The sequence below is a fragment of the Parasteatoda tepidariorum genome, chromosome 4 (genome assembly GCF_982258835.1).
Source record: "Parasteatoda tepidariorum strain Cologne lab strain chromosome 4, Ptep-v5.0, whole genome shotgun sequence".
NCBI classification, from domain to species: Eukaryota; Metazoa; Arthropoda; class Arachnida; order Araneae; family Theridiidae; genus Parasteatoda; species Parasteatoda tepidariorum.
The window spans coordinates 95,468,610-95,493,048 of NC_141758.1; the positions used below are offsets into that span (position 1 = coordinate 95,468,610).

A 24,439-nucleotide genomic window follows, 5' to 3' on the forward strand; every position below is an offset into this window, starting at 1 on the left:
TTTGAAAAGATTTATAATTTTCTAACCAATATGTTTTTTTTATTAGTTCTCGGGGTGAAACATACAAACAAAAGAGTCTAAAACGATTTTTCAAAGGTATCAACACATTCCTATGGCCAGAAAATTGATAAGGCAGGGGTCTGTCTAGGTTTTTCTGAAAGGTACCTATTTTGTGAAAATTTAGACATAATTTGTGAAAAATTAAAAACTATATTAAAATATCAACACAAAACCATGGTAAAAATATAAATTTAATGTTTCTTAACGGATACAAAAACAAAATTTTAAGGAAAAGTATTTTGTGAAGCTACCGTTTTTCCTAAAGTTGAATTTGTGAAACTACCGTTTTAAATAAAATTGAATTTGTGAAGGTACCGCTAAACGGTAGCAAATTCGGCCTGGACAGACCCCTGTGAGGTTACTTAATTAACAAGTACTGTTAAGTTATTTACTGTTTAATCATTTACAGACATTTACTAGTAATATTTCTTTACCATCCTCTATAATTCTTAATATTATTCTCCAGTATTATTATGATTTGATATTTTATTTCTATCGCAACCTAACCGAAACTGGTATTTTTTATTATAAAATACAGGGATGAGATTAGCCAAAAGGCAAAAAAGCTGAATTTCCACGATAGTAAATTTTACGCAAGCGCAGCCCTTTAATAATAAATTCCAGACAGTTTAAGGTAATAAATAATGTGTTGACATACAATTGCGTACTAATCTATTATTATAAAAACGACTACATTGATACTTAACATTTAGTGAAAATAAAAATTACCAATTGAAAAAATAAAGCTGGAAATTATATTTTTCCTCAGTTCACATAAGAGACAATTATTACTTGAAAAACTACTTGGTTTAGCAAATTAAAACTACTGAGAATATTCATTAATATTTCATTTCTTTTAATAAATACTGTTATGTGATTTATAGCAAATATATCAGTAATATTACTTTTTAAATTATATTGGGAAAAAAAAACTTTAACAAAAAAACTTTAACAAACAAAAAAACTTTAACGAAACCAAATCATTATGTTCATGTTATAGTCTAATCTAACTACAGCCCTTTGAAACATATCAATAACAGTGAAGTAGAAATATATAGTAACTCCTTAACATACAAAAATTGGTATTTTAGTTTGAAAAATTACATGACAATCAGCAACTGTTTAGATAATTGTTTTTTATTTGATAAGAATTTTGCATTTTATAGCATAAATAACAGCAATTACAAATAAAATTTTGATGATGAGTTAACTCTTTTAACTATTAACTCTTTTTCCAACAAAAAAAAAAAATTAATTGAATCCCTTTTTAAGTTATTGCTTTTGTTTCCTATATCTTTTATGTTTGCTATATTTAGTGGTTAGTCCATTTTCAAACATCTTGTGACAAATCCTATTTTTTCTTCTTTGCAAGCACAGAATGTAAGTTTTGAATATATTCCCTTCCAGTTTCTCTGATGTTGTAACACTTACATATACATACTAGTAATCGTCGTTAGAAAAACAGTCACTTTTATAGTAACTAATTTTTAAAAAAAAAATTACTTCTTACAAGAATCGCGAGAGTTGATCTTAAAATTGTGTGAATATGAATAACAATTATGGATTTTGAAATCACATGAATATGAAACTAGATATACGATTTTGAAAATGAGAAAATACAAACTGGGATATGGAATTTTTAAAACGCATAAATACAAATCCCGATTCATAATTTTTAGATCGCGTAAATACGAATCATGATGCGTAATTTTTAGATTGCATAAATAAGAATTATGATGCATAATTTTTAGAATGCGTGAATGCGAATCCCAATGCCATATTTTAAAATCACGTATAAATGAAAATCAATGTTTGATATTATAAACAGCATGAGCAAATCAAGACATTGAATTTTAAACTTGCGGGAATACGAATCGCTTCATAGGTTTTTAAAAAGGCGTAAATACGAAGCACAACGTACAATATTCAAATCGCGTGAATAAGAATCTCAACACGCAAATATGAAAAGCTATGTTTGATATTAAAATCGTGTGAATAAGAATCGAGATATTGGCAGACTCCAGGCTTGGGACCTCTAAATGGCTTGTCAGAAACAGCGTCGTTTGAACTACAAAAATCGGATCTATCTGGAGGGCGGGTAAAAAATTCGGAAAATCTTATCTGCTGCGAGTAAAAGGGGAGAAAATAGCTAAAATAAGTAAAAATGAGAAAGGATTGGTAGCTATGTAGTTTGAATTTTGTGTTTCTCTTTGAAAATGGGTGAGTTTTCTGAAAAAGCGGAATACTTATAAAAAAAGTGAAATTTTTAGAAAAATCTGAATTTTTGATAAAAAAAAAAAAAAGCTGAAATTCAAGAGATAAAAGTGAAAAAAGCGGAAATCAGCTAAAAAGCGGAAAAATCTCATCCCTGAAAATAATCATGTAATATCACCTTATCAGGTAACGTTTTGTAAAAAAATATTGAAAAATTTTATGAAAAACATATTGAAATCAGAATGTAAATTAACAATTTTGAAATTATTACTAAACAGCAAATGTGTTATATTTATTTTTATGATGTACTTAACACAAAATTATTTTCAGCCAAACCTGTTTTTAGGAATTAACTTTACATGATGTTACTAAACAATCTGGCAAAAAACATTAATTAATTTTAAAACAGCCAAAACTTGAATAAAAATTTAAAAAACAGTTTATTAAGTTGCAATGTTAACTGAATAAGATGATTATTAAAATCTAAGGATCTCTTAATTGAGTAGATTTAAATTTTTATGTAACAATCTAGTTATCTTTAAGAAACAAAAATAATAGCGTAACAATCTAAAACTTTAAAAAAAATTTACATTGCAACAAAACAAATTATAAATAGTTACCAAATATTTAACTTTCTTGTTAGAAGCAAATCATACATTCTTGTTTAGTACTCAGAGGAAAAAAATTAAAGTATTTCTGAAAAAACTTGAGGTTTTCATCAAAAAACCAATAAACCCCAGGTTTTTGATGAAAAACCAAGGTGGGCAGGGATTTTTCAAGCTCTGTTTATTACAGATCAGTTCAATTTTTAGTACAATCATGAATTTTATAAGATATTACTGCTTTCTATAAATTTACAGTTACTTATTACACATTGAAATATTATACAAATTTATTTATTTCTTCAAGATTTTAGGAAATAGTTTTCATTACGGATTCAAGTTCAAAAATTTTTCTGATACTTCTTTTCTTAGGGTTTTACTTAATTTTCTATAAGCAGTAGAACTGAATTTCTTAAATTCTGTCAATTATGAAAATTAGTGTGGGTCTTCTACCCAGGTACCTTAAAACTGCCCTCCCCCCCAAAAAAGCACCATCTCTTCCATGTGCAGTATCCCCCTTGTCCACACTATTCTTTTCTTTCAGAATGCTTCACTCTCCTCATCATATAGTATCATTCAAGGCAAAAGGCAGAATATATTAATGAAAGAACCAATATAATAATGAAAGGACATGGTAATCTTATTCCTCTTGCCAATACACATTCCTTTTTGTCTCTCTAAAATGCTCTACTCTCTATGCATGGTCTAATTCTAAATGATAAAAGAACGGCATTTTGTTTTAAAAAATTGAATTGAAAAATTGTTCATATCAACTATAGTGATGATGACAAATTAAGGACTTTTAAAAACCTTGTACCAAAATTAAGTACTTTTAAGGGCCCTTATTTACCAAAATAAAAATTAAAGGCAGATTTAAAGGACTGTGGGAATCCTGGCTAATTATAGCTGAAATATCATCCTTAAATATTCCATAAATTATGCATTGAGTGGCCATACTTTTTAAAAAAATGAAAATGAAAAACAAAATTCCCCAGTTTGTAAAGAAAAAAAAATCAAAATTTGCAGCATTTTCCCTGTTATTTTAGGTGATTTCAAAATTCCCAGCATTTTACAGGTTTTTCCTATTCTTCCTGAGGAGTGGCAACCCTATTATTTCTGCACATGTGAGATTTAATTGATATTTAGTTCTTCCTCCTGAAGCTTCCACCCAACAAAACAGTCATGCACTATGCAAATTAAAGTGCAAATTAAATGCAAATTAAAGCACAACACAGAACAGAAAACACTCTTCAACAGATATCACATTAAGTCGAATGGCATAATTGAAAAAAAAAATTGTGAGCGAAAGTGAAGAAATGTATAAAATCTTATCCTAGAACATTTAAAAAATTATTATTATCATTATCACATGCTAATGAAAGATGATGTTTTTGAGATTTTACGATTCTTATATAAACTCTCAAGAATTCTTTCAGGAGCTATTTTTATCAATCCACTCTTTTATCAGAATTTTTGGAATGGAAAATAATAATCTATAGGTAAAAACTTTTTTGGCACAAAAGCCTTAGAGTAGTCTAGGAAAAATAATTCATAAAATTGCCGTTACTTTTTCCAGATAGAACATCCAATACAGGAGCTTTGTCTATCAACATATCTTTGTCAGCAGTCTCCAAGTCAGTTTTTTGTTGCAACTAAAAGTAAAAGCCATAGTTAAAAACCACTAAAACAATATGTAGCCACTTTTAATTGATATATATAAATAATGTTTAGAAAAAAAAGCATGCAAGTAAATGTAGAATATAAAAAAATATGCAACTATTTGATTATGTCTACATTAACGCTTTACTAACGGGATTCATTTGTCCCAACGAATGTTTAAAAAATTACTAATTGACATATGTATCCCACCATTAAGTACGGCCAGAACTTATATGTCCCAGCCTCTAAATTGATAATCGCTTGTCAGAAAAATCCCAAATACTAAATTTGCTTTATTTGTGACCTATTTTGTCCTTTTGAATAACAATCATTTTTTAAAATTTTGTAGTCAAAGGGTTAAAAATAATCATTGGGAAACTTTTTATTTATTAAATAATTATTGTTTATCATTAAGAATTACGATTTTACAACAGTATTGGCATTTTTATTTTATTATTTATAATTTAAACTCATTTCGTTAGAATAAGAAAAACAAAGCTTTTGAGTGCAAGTGCATGTGATTGATTGAGATTAAAACCTTAAAAAAACTATACCAAAATTTCTCAGTCAACTTAACATAAACTGCATCAACAAGGCATTTTCGTCTAAATTCCTAAAAAATACTTTAAATTTTAGCTGCAATTGTAACATACTAATATACTCTTAACTTGAACATTGTACCCAAGGAATTGAATTTTTGTTACACTCAATTTGAAGTGTGCTTAAAATGCTGTAAGGTGAGTGTTACAGCTTCGCAGCCTGGATTTATAGATCCAATAAGATAAACAAATAGGATGTGAATTTTAATAGCCATCCTTTAATTTTAATTGCCACTTTAATTGCCCTATGCAAAAAAGTGTTAAACCAAAAAATAAATAGATAAATTCTGATTTTAAATTATTATAATCTATGGGCAGAAAGGTACTTTAATCATGTCTCACTAGAGCTGCACAATTGGCTTTTGGCGATAGTCTGGGAAACATCTCCGAGGATGAACCAAAGACATACCATCGCAATTTTTATCCTCTGCAGAGGGGATAGCTTCTCTGCTTTGGTAGCCCCAAAACACGAGAAGTCCAATAGAACAGTTTAACAATAGTTTAACAGTTAACTTAACAATAGAACAGTTTAACGAGGAACGATACTGTGCACCCTTAGTCCCTACGCAGGCTGATCAAATAGGTCACCCACCTGCTTACTGCCTGCAGGCAGCAATGCTTATCATCTATGATGTGTGATTATCATCTATGAGAATCTACATTTTTAAACATTTTAGAAAGGTATAACAAACTCTTAGTTAGGTATCAAATAAAAAACTCGTACATTTCTTTTACAATATGAAATAGATTTAAATAAAAGGAGTAACATTAAGAATGATGACTTAACAATAGTATATACAGAATGAGACCAAACAAACCTTTTGTTTATCCAACTCTTGCTGTTTGATTTCTTCTGCTTCCTTCCTGATTTCAGCCTCTTCTTTCTTAATAAGCTCCAATTTTGTTTTATTATCAACTTTACCTTCCATTTCTCCAATTTTGAATTTCGTTTCAGTAGTCTAGAGTCAAAGGGGGAAAAAAATAAAGTTTGAGTATCAATTTGATATTTAGCGGCATCACTTTTTTCAAATCTCAAATAAAATATACACATAGGGGAGAGTGGGGCAAAACCTTTACCCCATTTATCACAGTTACCTCGATTGTGTGGAAATTAGTTCCGTTTTCTAGCAGAGAAACACAGAATAACACTTTTAGAATAACACAATATTAAATAATTATAAATAAAAATGTGTCAAATTGCAATTTATCCAATCCCTTAATTTGTTTAATTTTGAAGAAAAAAAATACAAAAACTATAATCTTTAAAAAAAACAAAAACCTTAACAATCATCTTATTCTTTTCATGTAAAATAAGTTTTTATATAACTTCCATTTTAACTCTTCTTTTCCCCCAAAGCAAACGATTTAAAAAATAAAAAGTTTTGAAGCCTTCTGTATTTTTGTATGAATTAGACCGAAATTTGAAACTGTTTTTTCGATTAATGGCTCAGCTGTATAGACATGAATGTTGACATACTAAAACTACTATCATAATAAAATATTTATTTAGGACATTTATTCTAATAACTATACTTAATATGTACTAAATGTTAATAATAACTTAATTAAACCCTTGAATGTTTAATTTAAAAAAAATATTAACTCATTTAAATAAACTCTTATATTTTTTGTAAATTTTGTAAGTTTACTTATTGAGGAATATACCATAGTTGATTTTTTGGAAATATATTTATGTACATATAAGTGAGAGTACAGGAAATTCTGAGTCCCTAACATGTGCTCAGAACAAAGTTTTTTTTTTTTTTTTATCGAAATTTCCCTAAAAATTGTAACGTTTTTCTTTCAGTACTATAACCTTTTAAAAATATTTTTGGAAAGTAAAGTTCGCATAAGAAAAGAAATTTATTTGCTTTTACATGATTCTCGAATAAACGAGTATACATTAAAAATCAAAATATACTAAAATAGTAATAATTTATTGAATTAACCCCTTAACTGCCGCGGGCGTATATATACGTGTCGGCCAGACGATGCGTTAATATACGCTTCCCGTACGAGCGTATATATACGCTTTCCCGTAGTACGATGCTTTGCATTGCGCTGCTATAAATAGAACTACACCCCCTTCTTCAGAATGCAGTAAAATTGCCTTGAATGTGTTTGCTTTGCGAATGTATTGCTATTTTCGGAGGAGGGGGAATGGGAAAAGGATGTTATGGAAAAGTGATATTGTATTAATCGCTTGTGTGTATTTATTTCAGTAAGATCGGGTTTATTCTTTTTTCTCTTTTGTTTCCCGTATGTATTTGGTGCTTTTTATTCTTTTCATCAACGTCTTCAAAGAAAAATGCATCGCGAAAATGTGCTGTTTGTTCATGAAAAAATATTCGTCGCGAATCCCGCTATCAGTGCGATGAATGTGATGTTGGTTTATGTGTCCAACCATGTTTCAGGATTTATCATACAACAGCTAAGTTTTGACATCTTTTATATTGTATTTTTATTATTTAATTTAAATTTTGTATTTTCTTTCTTTCCTTTTTCTTGTAAAATTAAACTGTTTTTAAATTGCAGAGCGTGCATCATTTTTCCCACTCTAAACACCGTGCAAGAAAGTGCACTTGAGCGAAAAACGGTGGCACTGGGGAGTGAATCACGTTAATTTCACTCGGCAGTTAAGGGGTTAAAGGTCCCACTCATTAACTTAAGGCAGTGTTTCCCAAAGTGTGGTAGCGTACCCCCAGGGGTACGGGAACAGTTTAGCGGGGGTACGCGTTCTTATGCGAAATATCTTGCAACAAACAAAAATTTCAAAATTTCTTTAATTAAAAACTAAGCTAGCCATAAAAATTTACGATTATGTATTTTTCTATTGGCTATTTTTTGCTGATTTAACAATTAATAATTAGTGGTGTCAATAGCCAGTTGTGATTTTTAACTTTTGCGCAATTTTTTATAGTAAAAAATGCATTCAGTTTTGTATTAGTGGTACACAGGGTTACGAAGAATTTAGAAAGAGTACACAAAAGTCATAAGTTAGGGAAACACTGGCTTAAGGAATTCAAACTAATCAATACACGAAATAAAAATTTCACGTTTTTTTATCAAGGAAAAATTTTGTTAAAGTTTTTTTAAATTTTCCTATAGCTGCCTCAATTTTCTTCAAACCCTCATTTACATGATTAGACATATTTTGCTTAAGAATAAAAACAATTTTTTTACATAAGTTGAGATCAGATAATTATTGAAGACCACCTTAGTATTACTTAATCTAAAATATCTGCCTAAATTGTGGCATAAAATAATTAAAATCAATATTTAGATTAATAATAATTAACAACTCATTGTTATTATTTATATATTAACCTTTTGCTTATGGGGCTTAGCATAATGAACCCATTCTGGTCCACTTCTTGTACGCAAAGGGTTAAGAGTACCGTCTTTTTAGAAAAACCAATAAATAATTTCAATGATTTTGGCGACATCTTTTATAAATGATATATAATATAAATCATAATTATAGTAGTATATAATGCATGTATAGAGCAGGAATTAATATCTAATAAAATATCCCATATGTTAAAAAAAGAAATTTGTCCCAGGGTTTTAACAGCTTTTGTTAGATTTTGACAGATTCTTGATGTGTCAAGTCAAAAACCAGTATTTCACGTCAAAATCCCAACCCTGTAATTAGGATATGTGCACAAATAAAAACGTTTTTTTCTTCTTATTGTTGAAAGTTCTTCAGAAATATATTAATGAAATGCAAAATAATTTCCAAAGACTTTACATGATCGTGATAAAATAACTAGCTTCAAACAAACTCATTTCTTCATTATATTAGCCAACATAAAAATAATCTATACACACTTTTAAATGCATATTCAATATTGAGTGGCTCATTATATTTTTTAATGAATAATTACTTCATTTAATTATGTAAAAAGATTTTAATTCAAAATTATAATTGATTCAACTATTATTTAAAAAGATTATCCAGTATATTTTTTAGATTTAAATTAAAGTTATTTATAAAAGCATATTAAAAAAAACATTAACAAGATTAATATTATTAATTATACTGAATTTATAAAGATATGCAAAGAATTAAGCAAACTAAGAAAATTCTGATACATTCCTATTACAAATGTAAATTAGTGAATGGCCCCTAAAATGTTTTATTATTTAATATTTGGTTCAGTATTTCTTTAATGAAATGATTAAAAAAACTTTAATAATTTTGAAACGTAAATACAATGAGTATTGACGCAAAACATTTTTGTCAGAAGTAAATTATTACATGCTCCCTACACTCTTAATATTTAACAAATCTGAGATAATTGAATTTTTCATTTCAATTGTTTCTAAATAAAATCCTTAAGAGATGGAAGTTTTTTTGAATGACAAATCTGAATTTTTTTTTAACAAAATTAAACATAAGATGTTTATTTCATGATCCCTCTAACTAATAACAGTCTTTTACTAAAACGTAAAAGCAGAACAACGAGTAAAGACTTACAGCGGTTTCAGGCAATGAAGACAAAGTAACTTTTAACTGATCCGTTGTAGGTACATTTTCAGGTAAATAAAGAGCACGGCTCAGTAATAAAAGAGAAGGCGGTATTTTTTCGTTAAGGCTGAGCTCCAACCACTGCAGCAACGAAGAACGGAGACGATGTTCGGGTATACCCAGTGCTCTCATTCCTCTTGCTCTGCAAGCAGCTTGCACTTCTGTGATTGTAAGATTCTCAATTCCTTCATTCTGTATCATCTAAAAAAAAAAATGTAATGTAATGTAAATGTAAAATGTTTACAATAACAGGCAGTGGTAAAAATTTAAAAAAATTTCACATTAGTCTTAAGGATTGGTAGTTAAAAGTTTTCCTTTCTTCTTTGAACTTGTATTATTTTTGCAATTAACATTAATTTTAAACTTGAATGAAAATTACAACTAAATATCAAGTAACATACTTATTTTAATAGAATAAGTTAAAGAAAATTTCAAGAATGAAATGTTTTAAAATTAAATTCTTATTTAATTACAAAGGATTTTTTGGGGCACATTTTGATATTGTTAGAGGCAATTTTTTGCTATTTTAAGGGTATTATTAGATTTTAAAGGTCTTTAAAAATCCGTGTTCTAATTATCACACCAACTACATTCAAAACAGTGCAACATTCTGAACTGTTAACATCTGATGCATGTCACCTATGACATGGTATGAAGGAATTTAACTGGGAGTACTTGATCCCTTTATCAGGGTTGCCACAGGAAAAAATGAACCAAATAGTTGCTTTTAGTAGCCTAATGCAACAAAAATACGAACAAAATAGTTGCTTTTAGTAAGCGTGAAAATAGTAGCCAAAAACTATGAAAAATAGTTGCCTAAATAAGAACAAAAATTTTTCAATAATATTACTAAAATCGTGTTAAATGACTTAATTGTTATATACCATGATCCATTTAGTGAAGTTGGTAGCAAATATGTTTTTTTTTCATAAACATTAGAGTTTTAGCCCTGAAAATTAAATACTTTTAATTACTAGAATTCATTCAAAAATTTAAATTTCATTAAAAAAAAAAAAAATTCTAAAAACTTTTCCTTTTTATCAATAATTAATTTAGCAAATATATATATATAAATACATATATATATTGTGATAAGTGGTTACCCAAATTTAAAATTCATGCATTGTAATATCGTATTAAAATAGTTTTTCTCTTTTTTTAAAAAATCATACAGAATTTTGTAGCAAAAACCGTTGTAAAAGCAATCGATCAAAACAAAAAACAGACTTACAATGAAATCTGAGCACATTGAGTCCATTAATAAGTGAGGAAAAAAAAGTGCAAATCAAAATTTTCAAATTTTTAATGTTTTCAAGAAAAAGAAATTCATTGTGTTTAGAAGCTCCGGCAGCCCGCAGGGTGACAATCCATTTTATGCTAAAAAAAAGTATCTCTAGGAGAACAGAAAAGTCTCCCAATAGTCTCCTTCTCCTCAAAATAGTTGCTTTTTCAGCCTTTTCAAGCAAAAAAAAGTTGCCATAGTTGCCGCAGGCCAAAAATAGTGGCAAATAATCGTATTTTAATTGCCTGTGGCAACCCTGCCTTTTCAATAGTTGAAAAACAGTCATTAATTTAAAAATGGTTTAATAAGAGTGGGGAAAATACTCATAAAAAGAAAAAGTCGAGTTGAAAAAATACAATTTAGTTTTAAAGCTTTTCATTATTATTAAAATAACTGATGAAAAAATATAAGATAAGATGCATTTTTTCAAAAAGTAAAAACAAATATATACAGGGTGCGTAGCCAAATCTTTTGATAAAAAATAGCACCTTTTAAGTACTTTTTAAGCACTCAAAAAATACTTTGATGCACTATATACATTAACAAAATGCAAAAAGTTTTCAAAGACTTAACATGATCGTGATAAAGTAACTAGTTTCTGACAAAGAACTCTTTTCTTGATTATATTAGCCACTATAAAAAGATCGAGAGAACTTCGTGTCAGATTTCAGAGAGTCAAAAACGAAATTGGGAATATCTTGCAAAATGCACATGACATGAGTTGCACATGAGAGTGCTAGAATCTCACTGCACTCAGCTCAGTAGACGCACATGTGGATTAGCAAGTATTTCATCAAACATGTAAAATGATTGGTGCTTTCGTACGCTATGGACTGAAGGTCCGCCGAAATGGATTGTGATTGAATGAATTGTGAAAATGTTGAATAGAACAATGTGAACAGCACGCTTTTGCACAATACAAGTTAAAAATCGACAAGGTAAAGGAAAAAATCTCATTTTCAAAAAGGGAAAATTAAATACTTTCTAAAAACATCCAATAAAAAAAGCACCTTTGAGATATTTTAAAAAATGAAAATAATTTTAAATGGTAGGAAAAAAACTTACCTGATCATCTGCTCTAAGATTTCTTATTTTATTTCTTAATTGGAATCTTAAGAAATTATTAGTGCCAATAGGTTGAAGCTCCAAAAGTCGACATAGAGCAATAAGTTGAGGCCTGCTCAGGTTTTCCAGAGTCACTTCATCCTCAAAAAGCTTTGAGAATTTTAAAATTTCCACATTGGTTGCTTGTTCACCGGTACTTCGAATCTTTTCAAAAAAAATTACGAAATCTTTTGCTGTGTCTGAATGGGAATCCCCTTTAGAAGAGACTGCCAGTTCTTCCAAGGTATCTTGCAAAAACTTAGCCATTTCAATTTTCATTCTCAAATTCTTTTTAAACTTCAACTCCTTTATAAGAAAAAAAATGAATACAGCACTTATTTTACAAATCAATTCGATAATAAAAAGTGGAACTTTACACTTTATTTTATAACCGTCGTTGAACAACCGACCCAATTTTGGGTTTACAACTACTAATATTCAACTCTGTAGCCTTGCAATTTTAAACCAATCCAGAAGACAATGAAACTCCTAGATCAGTACCTCCAGAGGTATGATTTGTTATGGGAACATGGAGGTACTTTGAAAATCGACTGATTTAGCGTGCATCAGTCACCATTTACTACATCGGGAGTCTTCAGCCAGGGAGGATCGAACCCACGACCTCTTTGACATGGACCCAGTGTCCTACCAACGAGGCTATCCTGGCCCAAAGAGTGGAAATTATAAATTAAAATAACCTTGTAATTCACTGTGGTCAGCGTAAGCTGGATGCGGAATTCGTAGCGACTATCCATCGTCGGAATTTGAACCCGTTTCAATACATCGGAAGGCGAACACTCTACCCCCTGAGCCACCACGGTTTTTGTCAGTAAAAAAGGTTGCTTTTTCTCTTTCCTTCCAATATGGTTTATATTTTTTAATTATAACCCCTGTAGCAGAATTTTTTTAGGCCTTCTGCGACAAATCTCTTCAGCATTAATATCTTTCTGCAAGATACTTTTAATAATAAATATATATGTTACTAATTTAAAGTAACAAAAGCGTCAACTTCAAAAAAAAAACTTTTCGGAGAAAATTATTTAATTTTTAAAACTGAATATGTAATATTTTTATTTTATTATTATGAGCTATATTCTCGCATTTTGTAGGGAGAAAATGCACTAATTATTTTCCTTTTCTTTCTTCATAAGTCATCATCAAATTTAAAAACAAATTAAAAATAGTGAAATCCATAGCAGTAACTAACGAAAGAAGAAAAAAAGATCGACGGCGAAATCACGCCAAATCGAACTCTTTAAAAAAGGGGGTTACAAATGCGTGTCTTCATTTCAAGATTCAGCTGCTGTAATAAATAATATTAAAAATATCGGATTTTAAAAACTAAGTGGAAATCAATAGCAATAACTGTCCGGAAAAAAAATAATAACGGATATTGCAGCAGAAAAGAAAACCTAACTTTTTACTTCATTATTCTCAAATGAAAATAGAAAAATTACAAGCCTTTTTTTTCCCCTCCGATACATAAGAATAGCATCTAATTTTGAATATAATTCTGAATAGAAGATAGAAGCTTTTGAACATTTCTGCAGAAAAGAAAACCAAAATTTTTTACTTCCCAAATGGAAAATCTTTCTGCAAGAACTCAGTTACAATGTCGCCACGATTCTGCCACAGGGATTATAACCTTTGTTGAACAGTTGACCTAACTTTTTGGGTTTACAACTACTAATGTTCAACTCTGAGATATTTGACTTTTTGATAGAAGTAACCCGCTTTTACGTTACATGAAGAGAAAAAACTAGCAAAACCTCCCAAGGTTAGCCCGATGGTAAAGGGACTCTAGCAAGTCGGATGCGGAATTCATATCGACCAGCCATTGCTGGAATTCGAACTCAATTCACCTCACTGGAAGTCAAATACTCCATCCCCAGAGTCATCAATACTCAAAATTCTGCCTTGTAATAAATAATGTCGTTTCAAAAATATTGAGGTTTTCAAAATTTATATCAGGATTGGTTTCTTCTGAAAAAAATCTATTTCTTCCAGGACAAAGAAAAAATTTGAAGAAACTGAAACAAAATAGACAAACTGGAAGAAACCAAAACTTACTTATCCGATTGTTACACAAAAACTTATAAATGAAGAGTTTAAATTTTATAAAATTTATTTCAGTGCAAAAAAGTTAAAATTTTTGGCATTTAAACTTAAAAAAAATAAACTGCAGTGAAACCGCCAGGACAACCTATTTAATTTACAATCACGTTTAAGAGGCACAGAACTTTTTTCATGAAGCTTATGTTGAAGAAAATCTTTAGCAGAGACCATTAACTCCAAACATACCAACACTTAATAGATAGCTATTTCTACCATAGCCAGTCTCTATGTTTCTTGACTGAAAGCATGAAATATGGATGTTAGAAAAGAACCAAACTAAAAAAACTTTATTATAATCAAATAAAATTGCAAATTGCCAATTTTTATGTACTACAAACAGAAAGAATAAGAATTTTTAATTCATTGCTCAATGCATTTTTTACATATACAGGGTGCTTCCATTGCACATTTTCCGCAAACATATTTCTTCTAATAATTATTTCTATGATTCTTATAATTATAAGCCGATATTATATTATATAATTATAATAATATGTAAGAATTATAATGTCCAGGAAATTGCAGGTTCGATCCCAGCCAGCCGAAGACTCCCCCCTGTAGTAAATAGTGACTGGTGCACGTTAAATTTGTCGAGTTGCAAAGTCCTCCATGTTCCCATAACAAATCAATACCTCTGGGGGTACTGATTTAGGAGTTTCCTTGTCTTTTGGGTTGAGTTCAAAATTGCTAGGCTACGGAGTTGAATATTAGTAGTCGTAAACCCAAAAATTGGGTTGGCCGTTCAACGACGGATATAAAACAAAACAAAAAACTCACACATTGAATACCAGAAATACATTTTGTTCACTAATAGATATAAAAAAGAAAGTTAACTTACAGTTGCAGATTTGTGTTGAAATGTTGATGGCAGCATGGAAGGAAAAAACTTTAAAAACACAGGAAGTAAGAGCTCCATGAAAGGTACAATAATAAATATAGAGAATGGCACCAATCTGAATAGATCAGAAACTGTACGAACGAGCTGCTTGTGTTCCCTGCGGGTCAAATCTTTACCCCTCAATATTTTCCAGGCTAATCGTGATGAAACTCTGATATCGATGAAAAGTAGACGAAACCCGTGATAATAATGGACAATTTCATCCCAAATTCTCTTACCCAAAGACCGTTTCGGACTTAGAGCGTCTGCAGGTTTTAATATAAGTTCTTCTTTCTTCTTTACTTCTCCCTTAAGATTTTTAACTGTTTCTTCAACTTTTGAGAGCTCCTTAGGGTTTTTTAAATTCGTAGAAGTGTGCAATTGTCTGACTCCGGCATCAGTCAAGTGCGGTATACTAAATAAATTAGAATAAGGCTTTTTAAAATAAATACTATTATATTTTGAATAATTATTGGGCAGCAAAACAACAGGTTGGAAAAAAGAAGAAACAGGATAAGCACTCCTCAGAATGTTGCAGCTGCATTGAAAAATCCTTTTATGTTGCATCTTATATATACCTAAAAAAAGACAAATATGGAATTGTAAGTATAAAATTTAAACAAAAAAAGTATTTGCCTGTGTAGTGAAAATACAGGGGTAGCAGCAAAGTTTTTTAAAATTTTAGGGTAATTTTAGGAACTTTTTTCAAAAAATTTTAGGTAAATTTTAGGGGTAATATATGATTTTGCTAGGATAAAAACAGATCACACGGTAGTTTATTACATAACAGAAGATTATTACAATTCATCCACACATTTAAATAATTGCAAACCATAAAATAAAGCTCTGAAATTTATTAAGTCAAGAATGAAGTCTCTAAAGTGCAAAAATGAAATTTCAACTTTGCATATTACCTATCAGAAATTAAGTGCATAATTCAGGAACAGGCAAAAGTGAGAATAAATCAAGTGAAAAAATAAATTAACACCAACTTGGATTTTTATTTAATTTTTACCTTCTTAATCAAAACTTTATTATTACCCTTTACTTTACTTTATTAAGAAAAACTAGTGTGATATTATTAGATTTCAAATCAGCAATTTATATTAGAAGTTAGAGAAAAACAAATTAATCATGATCATTTTTCCAATACATTCTTGATATAATTTGTGAGATTCTTCTACTGCCCTCAATAGTGTTGTGGTGATCTTCAACACTCCTCCATAATTTCGAATGGTATCTTTGATTAGTCTAAGAGACATAATAGTATTCTCATGGTGACTCACATTAAGCATTGCTTTATTTATCGAAAAACCTCTCTCAGGATCAGAATTCCCATGTGGCAAAATTAAAACAGTTTTAATTAATGTAGCTAAATTCTTATATTTTAGATTATTGCTTTTTTATTTACATTTAACCTATAACTCTAATTTTTTAGGAACACCAACAAAATTTTATCAGATTTTTAGGAATTTTAGGGTTTGCATATACTTTTAGGAATTTTATGAATTTTAGGGTGAATGCGACCCCTGAAAATAATATAAATATCTTTAACTGGTGCTCTGCCTAAGTATTTTTTTCACACCCTGCTTGCTCTCTGATCTCAATAAATGTACACTATTTGCCCTTTTTGTAAAAATAAGCCACCATCCCTTAAAAAGACAGCCTTTTAATTCAGATTCCATTTTGAAAAAAAATTATTCATTGTGTAATAGTTTTAAGCACTAATTACACTCTTTTCCATTAAAAATATTTACTTTGTTAGAATTATTCTCAACTGGTTAAATTTTTATAAGTATCGTCTTTCAGGGAAAGAATTTCTTCAGGAAAGGTGATTTGAAATTTTAAAACTATTTTTTAAAATAAATACCTTTTTTTCTACAAAAAAAACATCTTTAAATGTTTATTTTCTCACCATTTTCAGTTTAAAAAACAGAAAAAACTTTCAAAATGTTTATCAAGTAATCATTATTTGCGAGTTTACTTTTTTTGGGAGAAAAAAATATTCACAGAGATTGCCTTATGGTGAAGTGGGAAGAAAAAAAGTGGAAGAATCATCACATTAAAAGTAAATAAACGAAATGTGCAATTCAAACTTTGTGCGTCATAATAATATTTTTTTTTAAATGCAAATCCATAATCCAATAATTGCTATAAAATTTTCAAACAATACATATGTTTACGATGTGTAATATTATTTGTTAACTACTATGGTACTATAATAATTAAATACTAAGTATGCTAACACACAAACATTGACGACATTAGACAAACTGAACTTCGATTCACAAACTGAGAATTTACTAATTACAGGGTTGCCACTCAAATCAGGAAAAAAAATTCCAGTACATACTATACACAATATATTAAGAGGAAGCACAACAATTACTGTGTTCTTATGTGAGCAACATTGGGCTAACTATATTAGTTTTTATTGCTGGAAAAAAAAAGGCAGGGGTCTGTCCAGACATTTTGTGAAAGGTCCGTTCTTGTAAAATTGTGAAAAAATTACTCGTAATTTGTGAATATAAAATAAACGTTAAGTCACATTCTTTCAACCAGGGTCCTGCTTTTGTGAATTTGTGCAAATAGGGTCCTGTTATCGAAAAAAACTTTTTCAAGGAGTTTTTAAATTGTAAAGACATACAAGATCATGCTCAACACTGTAAAATAATAATTAAAAAAATAATAATTAAAAAAATAATAATTAAAAAAATAATAATTAAAAAAATAATAATTAAAAAAATTAAATTTAAAAAAATAAACAGCAATTGCTGCTACTAAATTAGAGATGCAACATACAAATATTTGGTATTTAGCCTATACTGCTGAACGCAGGATATTCATTTTGGACGAATAAAGGAAGAAGCGTCTGTCGAAGACAAAAGTTAGTGCGTTTACATGTCTTTCTTTCCGCTCCTTCCTGGGAAGGGTTTATTTGATGATTAACAAAACAATAATGAAGATTAACAAATTTGTGAAGGGTCCGATTAAAAGATAAATTATTTTGTGAAAGGTCCCTCTTTAAATTAAAAAATTTTGTGAAGGGTTCGTTTTAATGAAAAGGTATTTTGTGAAGGGTCCGTTAACGGACCCAAATTTCTTCTAAACAGACCCCTGAGAGGGAACAGATGAACATACTTAAATAATGCTATAGTAAATTAAATAGTTTAGTATAGCTGAAATCCCATAAGCAGAATATTTTCAAATGTTCTGCAACAGGACTTATTAATTTATACAAATGTTCTGCAAGCATTTCACAGCGAAAAAAAAGTCAACTTTATGTTAAAATACTATATTTTCATTTACAAAATAAACTACATTATTTTTTCAACCAAGGAAAACATTCTTGATTTGTTACTTTTTCAATCACTTTTGAAGTACAAAATTTTGTTAATGACGATGATGAATTATTAATAAAATGCCTATGATATGAAGGTCCGAAAATTAAAATAAGGGCTGCCTTAAAAATCCTTCTAAGGGACAAGTGCCCAGATGGTGCACTATTTGCAAACACAAACATTCGCTGGTCTGTTGTTCCAACAACTTCTTCATCTTCATCGAAAGCATTTGGTCGTTTCGAAAGAATTCTGTCAATCGTGGATCCCCACTATTCACAAATTGCTTCTGAAGTGGGAATGGAAAATATAAAGTCGTAAACTATATGAAATTGGAAATCTCTGAATTTAATTCTTTTACTCTCTTGATACAAATGGTGACGAATTTCTCCTGCTGTCTGTTAAAACCTGATACACCCATTTTATAAAAATGTTATAGCTAAAAGCTAATTCATTAATTTCCTCCTCGGAATGGCAAAGATATGGGAGAGGGAGATTACTGATAAATGTGCTGAAATTTGCGCAGGGTGTCAAATGTTCCTCTTCTAAAGCAACATCATGTTCCTCTTCTAAAGCACTTTCTGCTTCTGGGGCTGAAATATCCTTAAATATCCCAATGAGTGGTCACCTTTTTTTTAAAAGACGAAAATAAGAAACAAAATGCCCTGTATTCCTCCAGTTCGTGAAGAAAGAATTAAAATCTCGTTATTTTAGATGATTTTTAAAGTCCCTGTATTTTACAGGTTTTCCCCGTGAAGAGACAACCCTGTATTAGATGTAGCTGAAACACAATAAGGAATAATGAAGTTCCAGATGTCATATGAAACGACAGAATGGCACGTGCTGTGAGCAGCAAAGTGAACGACTCAAATGTGCCATTTAAAGTTATTATGTACATAACATGTATAAATTATTGAATAGATTTTATTTTTACCAAACAAAAAAAGAAGGGACAAATATATTACTATGATTTGTTAATTATTTTGCTACAAATATGATTTTGTAACAAAATCTCCACTTACAGTCCTATTTTATTAAAATGTTTATAAAAGTAACATCTAAACAAAATACCTAAAAAAATATAAGTCTGAACACCTTATTATTATCAAAAGCCTCATAACCAAGTGTTATATGTACAAATGAAATAGCATATGGTAATTTGTACAAAGGTCATTAAAATGGAAAAGTCACTGTCACGGGTCTGTCCGGGACAAATTTACTACCGTTTAGCGGTACCTTCACAGATTCAACTTCAGGATAAACGGTAGTTTCACAAAATACTTTTTCTTAAAATGTTACTTTTGTATCGCATAAAAAACAATAAATCCATATTTTTGTGTTGACTTTTTAATATAATTTTTAATTTTCACAAATTATGTCTAAATTTTCTCAAAATAGGTACCTCTCAGAAAAACCTAGACAGACCCCTGATTGTAGTGACGAATGTTACTAAAAAGCGTTGACTGTTTCAGAAATAAAAATAATTTACGAATATTGGTACAACTTTAATGTGAAAAAACAAAAATTAATAAAATGCCTGCATGATATTTATATTTAAAACAGTTAAAATATAAATAACTAAATTTTACAAAAATACATCTAGCAATAAATAGTAGCTGGAAATAACTGTTATACAATTTTAAAAAATTGAATAACGTACATAAAAAGAAATTCGTTATAAGAATGAAGTGATAAAGGAATAAGGAAATCCAGCTTGAGTTGAGAATTTTTTGAATATGAAAAATGTTCGGCTGAACTTTAAATAAGCTTTTTTTGCATAATAACTAGTTACTAAATGTATTACTAATATTGACTTTAAGTATCATATTTGAATACAACTTATCAATGTATTTCCCTAATAGATTTAATTTTTTATTTCACGGAACTTAAGGAACAGGTAAAGATTCTATTTTTGGTAAAATCAATGACTTAATATTTCCTATAATGAATTTAAAAAAAGATTTTAATCACATTGAGAAACTTACTATGAGAATTTTCACAAATCAGATGATGAAATATATGAGTACTACGACATAATCACTAACACGAGTTGAATGTGTGTTTTATAAACATTAACTAATAAGAAGAGTACATGTTACAATGTGTGTTCTCCGAGAAACTGCAATATAGTAACATACATTAAACCATTTAAACCAATCAGTTGATCCCAATACAATACGAACTCTAACGTTTTAAAAGTTCGGAGTACTTATCCCTAGTATTTTATCAAAAAATCTATTGATTGATTGTTTAAGTTGTTGATGGAATGATTAGCGGTTTGAAAAAAAAAAACTTAAGTAAACAGTTAGGAATTAGCTTATAGCTTTATGCTGATTTTGAGCAAAGAAATCCAGGACTTGGCTTAGCAGCCGCTGCTAATAACTAAGTCCCGCAGTGGACTGATCGTTAAGACACGGTTCCCAGCAGATCACCGAAGTCAAGCATCACTGGCTACGGTCAGTGTGCGGGTGGGTGACCATTTGGATCAGCCTACGTCGGGACCGAGGGTGTGCGGTATTGGTCCTCGTTAAACTGTTCTACCGTAAAGTCGCGTGCTGGTCGTCGGGCTACCGAATCGGAGGTGCCATCCCCTCTGCAGAGGATCAAAATTGTGATGGCATGTCTTCGGTCCATCCTCAGGGAAGTTTTCCAGACCGTCGCTAATAGCCCATTGTGCAGCTCTGACGTAAATGAGCAACACAACAGCAGCAAATAACTAAATTAATAAAACAATTTACACAAGGCCTAGCATCAGGCTCTTAGCATCACAAGAGGAACAAAAGCCTGATTTTTTACCTGCGATTATTTTGCTTTCAGGTAAATATCGCCATGCTGAAATATTTTACCAGCTGCTGCTGTTCTCATTTCAACCCAAATCGGAGAAAGCCAAGTTTTGCATAATCAAAGTAATTTTGACAAAATATGGGCTCGAATAAGCACTTCCTAGAAGTGGGAAGGTGTCTGCACGTATCGACTAGGTAGTCCGAAGACTTAATGAACATAAACTGCACAGTAGTGGTCTCGGACTACTAAAGGATCAGATTTCTCGTTTATGGTAACACGTCTGGAGGCTTTACAGAGATAATATTAATTTTAAGAAACCAATATGATCTGAAAATTAATCTATAATATTCGGTAAGTGAGAATTTCTGCATTTCTAATCAATTATATGCGCTTTTGAAATGAATCCCCCAATTCTTTAATATTTATGAGAAAAAATTTAGGTATGAAGTTTAAGCAATGTCCTTTTTCATAGTGCCTTCAATTTTGCACAGTTACAATAAATTGGAATTTTAAGATCTTTTAATTAAATAAATAGATTTTAATTCGACAAAAAAAGCGAACCAAAAAATATTTATATGCAAAAAAAAAGTTAATTTATATAATTATTTATAAATGGAAGCATTTGCTCAATTCTTTGCAGTATTGTTTTCCCTTTTACATCGGTGTTAGAGATATTAATTTAAAACTCACGCCAGAGTTGCTCAAATGAGAAATGTGCCTCAAAATTTGACACTTACAATATTCCCTACTTAATTCAAAAAGAAGAATGCCTCCGATACTCACAAGTGTGACCAATGAAGTCATTGCCAGCTGATCTTGGAAGGAAAATGGCTGGTAAAATTTGAGCGAAACTTCTCCGCATAAGTTAAAATGATAATTAAAGTGAAGTAAATTAAATGCAGAACCGTATCACACATCGAATAAGTTGAAATATAATTAATTCTTGTCTACATCCTTTACTTAACTGAATTAATTACTTGTTCATGTATTTCATTGCAACCGCGATATATTTCGTGTACCAGACAATTTCGATGCATAATTAGTTTTTTTCTGCTCTACATGACTTCATGCCTCTCTTTGTATTAAGCCTCAGTATAAATACATAGTGAAAAAAAATTTAAATATTTGAGAAAGAATCTTTGTACAAGAATTTTGAATGTGTCACTTAAGAGAATTGATACTCACTGGCTTGGCTTACTCGAAATAGAATGGAAAGAACAGTTTCTATCGTAAAACAAGTGCCACGTATCAACAACCAATCAGGATCGAGATACCCACACTATGTCACTTGCAGGTATAGCATTAAAGCTGGAATATGCTCAGTTTTATTAGAATATCTGGATAGGTAAGGCGTGTTTTTTTTCCAGCAGTAAATAGGAAACATAATTTCCCTAAGGAAAAATCTAAAGATCTTAACAAAACAACCAAAAACATCAAATTTTCTTTCGAAACTGGACCCCCTCCTGCACCCAACATTTCAACAACAATTTTTCATGAATGATTTCCTTATCAACGAGCTTCAAGCATCATATCGGTGAGCTGAGAACCTTTGATTTCATGATCACATTCTGTTACGGATGTGAGATACGGTAAAATAAATCTTTTTATGTTCAATTCATTGCAAATTAAAATTAAGACTTTTAATTCCCTTGCCTACTTCGTTGCAATTAACAATTGGGGTTTTAGAACGAGCAGAACTGTAACAGTTCTAGAATATTCTTCTTCCTTATTAAGTAATATATATTTTTAAATAGATATCATTCGGAAAACAACAATAAAGGATCACCAAAGTTACTTGAAATGATATCATTTGTGTTTATCATTAATACATTTTTAATATTTTCTCAGTAAGTAATTTTTAATTTCGAATGTTGTTGTTCATTTACGTCACACTAGAGCTGCACAATGGGCTATTGGCGACGGTCTGGGAAACATCCCTGAGGATGATCCGAAGACATGCCATCACAATTTTGATCCTCTGCGGAGGGGATGGCACCCCCGCTTCGGTAGCCCGACGACCTGCACGCGAAGTTGAGCACCTTACGGTAGCACAGTTTAACGAGGACCCGTACCGCACACCCTCGGTCCCTACGCAGGCTGATCCAAGTGGTCACCCACCCGCACACTGACCGTAGCCAGTGATGCTTGACTTCGGTGACCTGCTGGGAACCGTGTCTTAACGATCAGTCCACTGCGGGACTAATTTCGAATGATTAATTTAAATTAGAACTCAGTTATTCTGTTTTTAAGATATTTATTTAAATTCATATCGGGACCTAACAAATATAAAATTTTATAGTATGATATGTCATCTTAAAGTTATGAAATGATAATCTAAATCATTTGAGAATAAATTTTTTAAATCAGAAAATATTTTATTTTGGGATTATCCAAATTTAATGAAGCAAGTAAGTGTTATGATTTTATAAAAAAAAACGTACTTGAAAATAATTTTTTTTTAATCTATAGTTCGATGATAATTGTATACAGAATGGTTTTACGCGTCTGACTTAGAACTTTAAGATCAAAGGAAAAAATTAACTATTAATAATTCATAAATACATTTTTTTTTTATCCAAAATTAAAATTCGATAAAAATTATTGCCAAAGAACTTGCTCTGCAAAATCGTGCAACATTATATGTTTCTGTATAAAGCTTGAAATAATTTGATTTTAAAAATTATGGGATGTAAAGTTTAAATAGAGTCTTCATATTAGGTCACTAAAATTAGTAAGTAAACCAATTTATTAAAGATTAGAATTTTTGTCTAATAAGAATATAGGTACATATTTATTTTTCTGTTCATTCATTTAGATATAATCTTTCAATGTGTTTTGGATGTTCCTTCTTTAAAATAAAGAGTTCACATTTTGCGTTCAGCGGCATCAGAGACAATATCAAAATTTTGTTTTGCAAATTTAATTAGTCACAATAAGGAAGGGCTGTAACTATGCCCTTCTGAAGAAATCTCCAGAGGAACTGAACATGTTGTTCTGCTAGCAGCGATTCGCCTCAAATCACAACGCACCCAATAGGACGTTGCACTCGTAAAGAATTGAAAAAAACTTATCATGGTAAACAAAATAATTTTGGTAAATTTCAAATCGAAAAAAAAAGGTAGGTATTTATTTGCGTCTCACTAGATCTGCACAATGGGCTATTGGCGATTGTGTGGGAAACATCCCTGAGGACGATCAGATAACATGCAATGGCAAATTTTGATCCTCTGCAGAGGTGATGGTCCCCCTGCTTTGATAGCTCGAAGACCTGCGA

General features: G+C 30.3%; 1 protein-coding gene across 1 annotated transcript in view; it reads right to left on the reverse strand.

The window, feature by feature from the left end:
- LOC107443719 (mitochondrial proton/calcium exchanger protein) overlaps window positions 1-20,649 on the reverse strand; it is a 35,144-nt gene extending 14,495 nt beyond the window's left edge. Inside the window, exons 1-6 of the mRNA XM_043044263.3 lie at window positions 20,367-20,649; window positions 15,005-15,621; window positions 12,013-12,357; window positions 9,615-9,866; window positions 5,953-6,093; window positions 4,444-4,528 (exon numbers count right to left, since the gene is read on the reverse strand). Of these exons, the coding sequence (XP_042900197.3) occupies window positions 4,444-4,528; window positions 5,953-6,093; window positions 9,615-9,866; window positions 12,013-12,357; window positions 15,005-15,610 (1,429 nt within the window). The 5' untranslated portion in view covers window positions 15,611-15,621; window positions 20,367-20,649. The remainder of the gene's footprint in view (window positions 1-4,443; window positions 4,529-5,952; window positions 6,094-9,614; window positions 9,867-12,012; window positions 12,358-15,004; window positions 15,622-20,366) is intronic.
- Window positions 20,650-24,439: the final 3,790 nt, after the last annotated feature.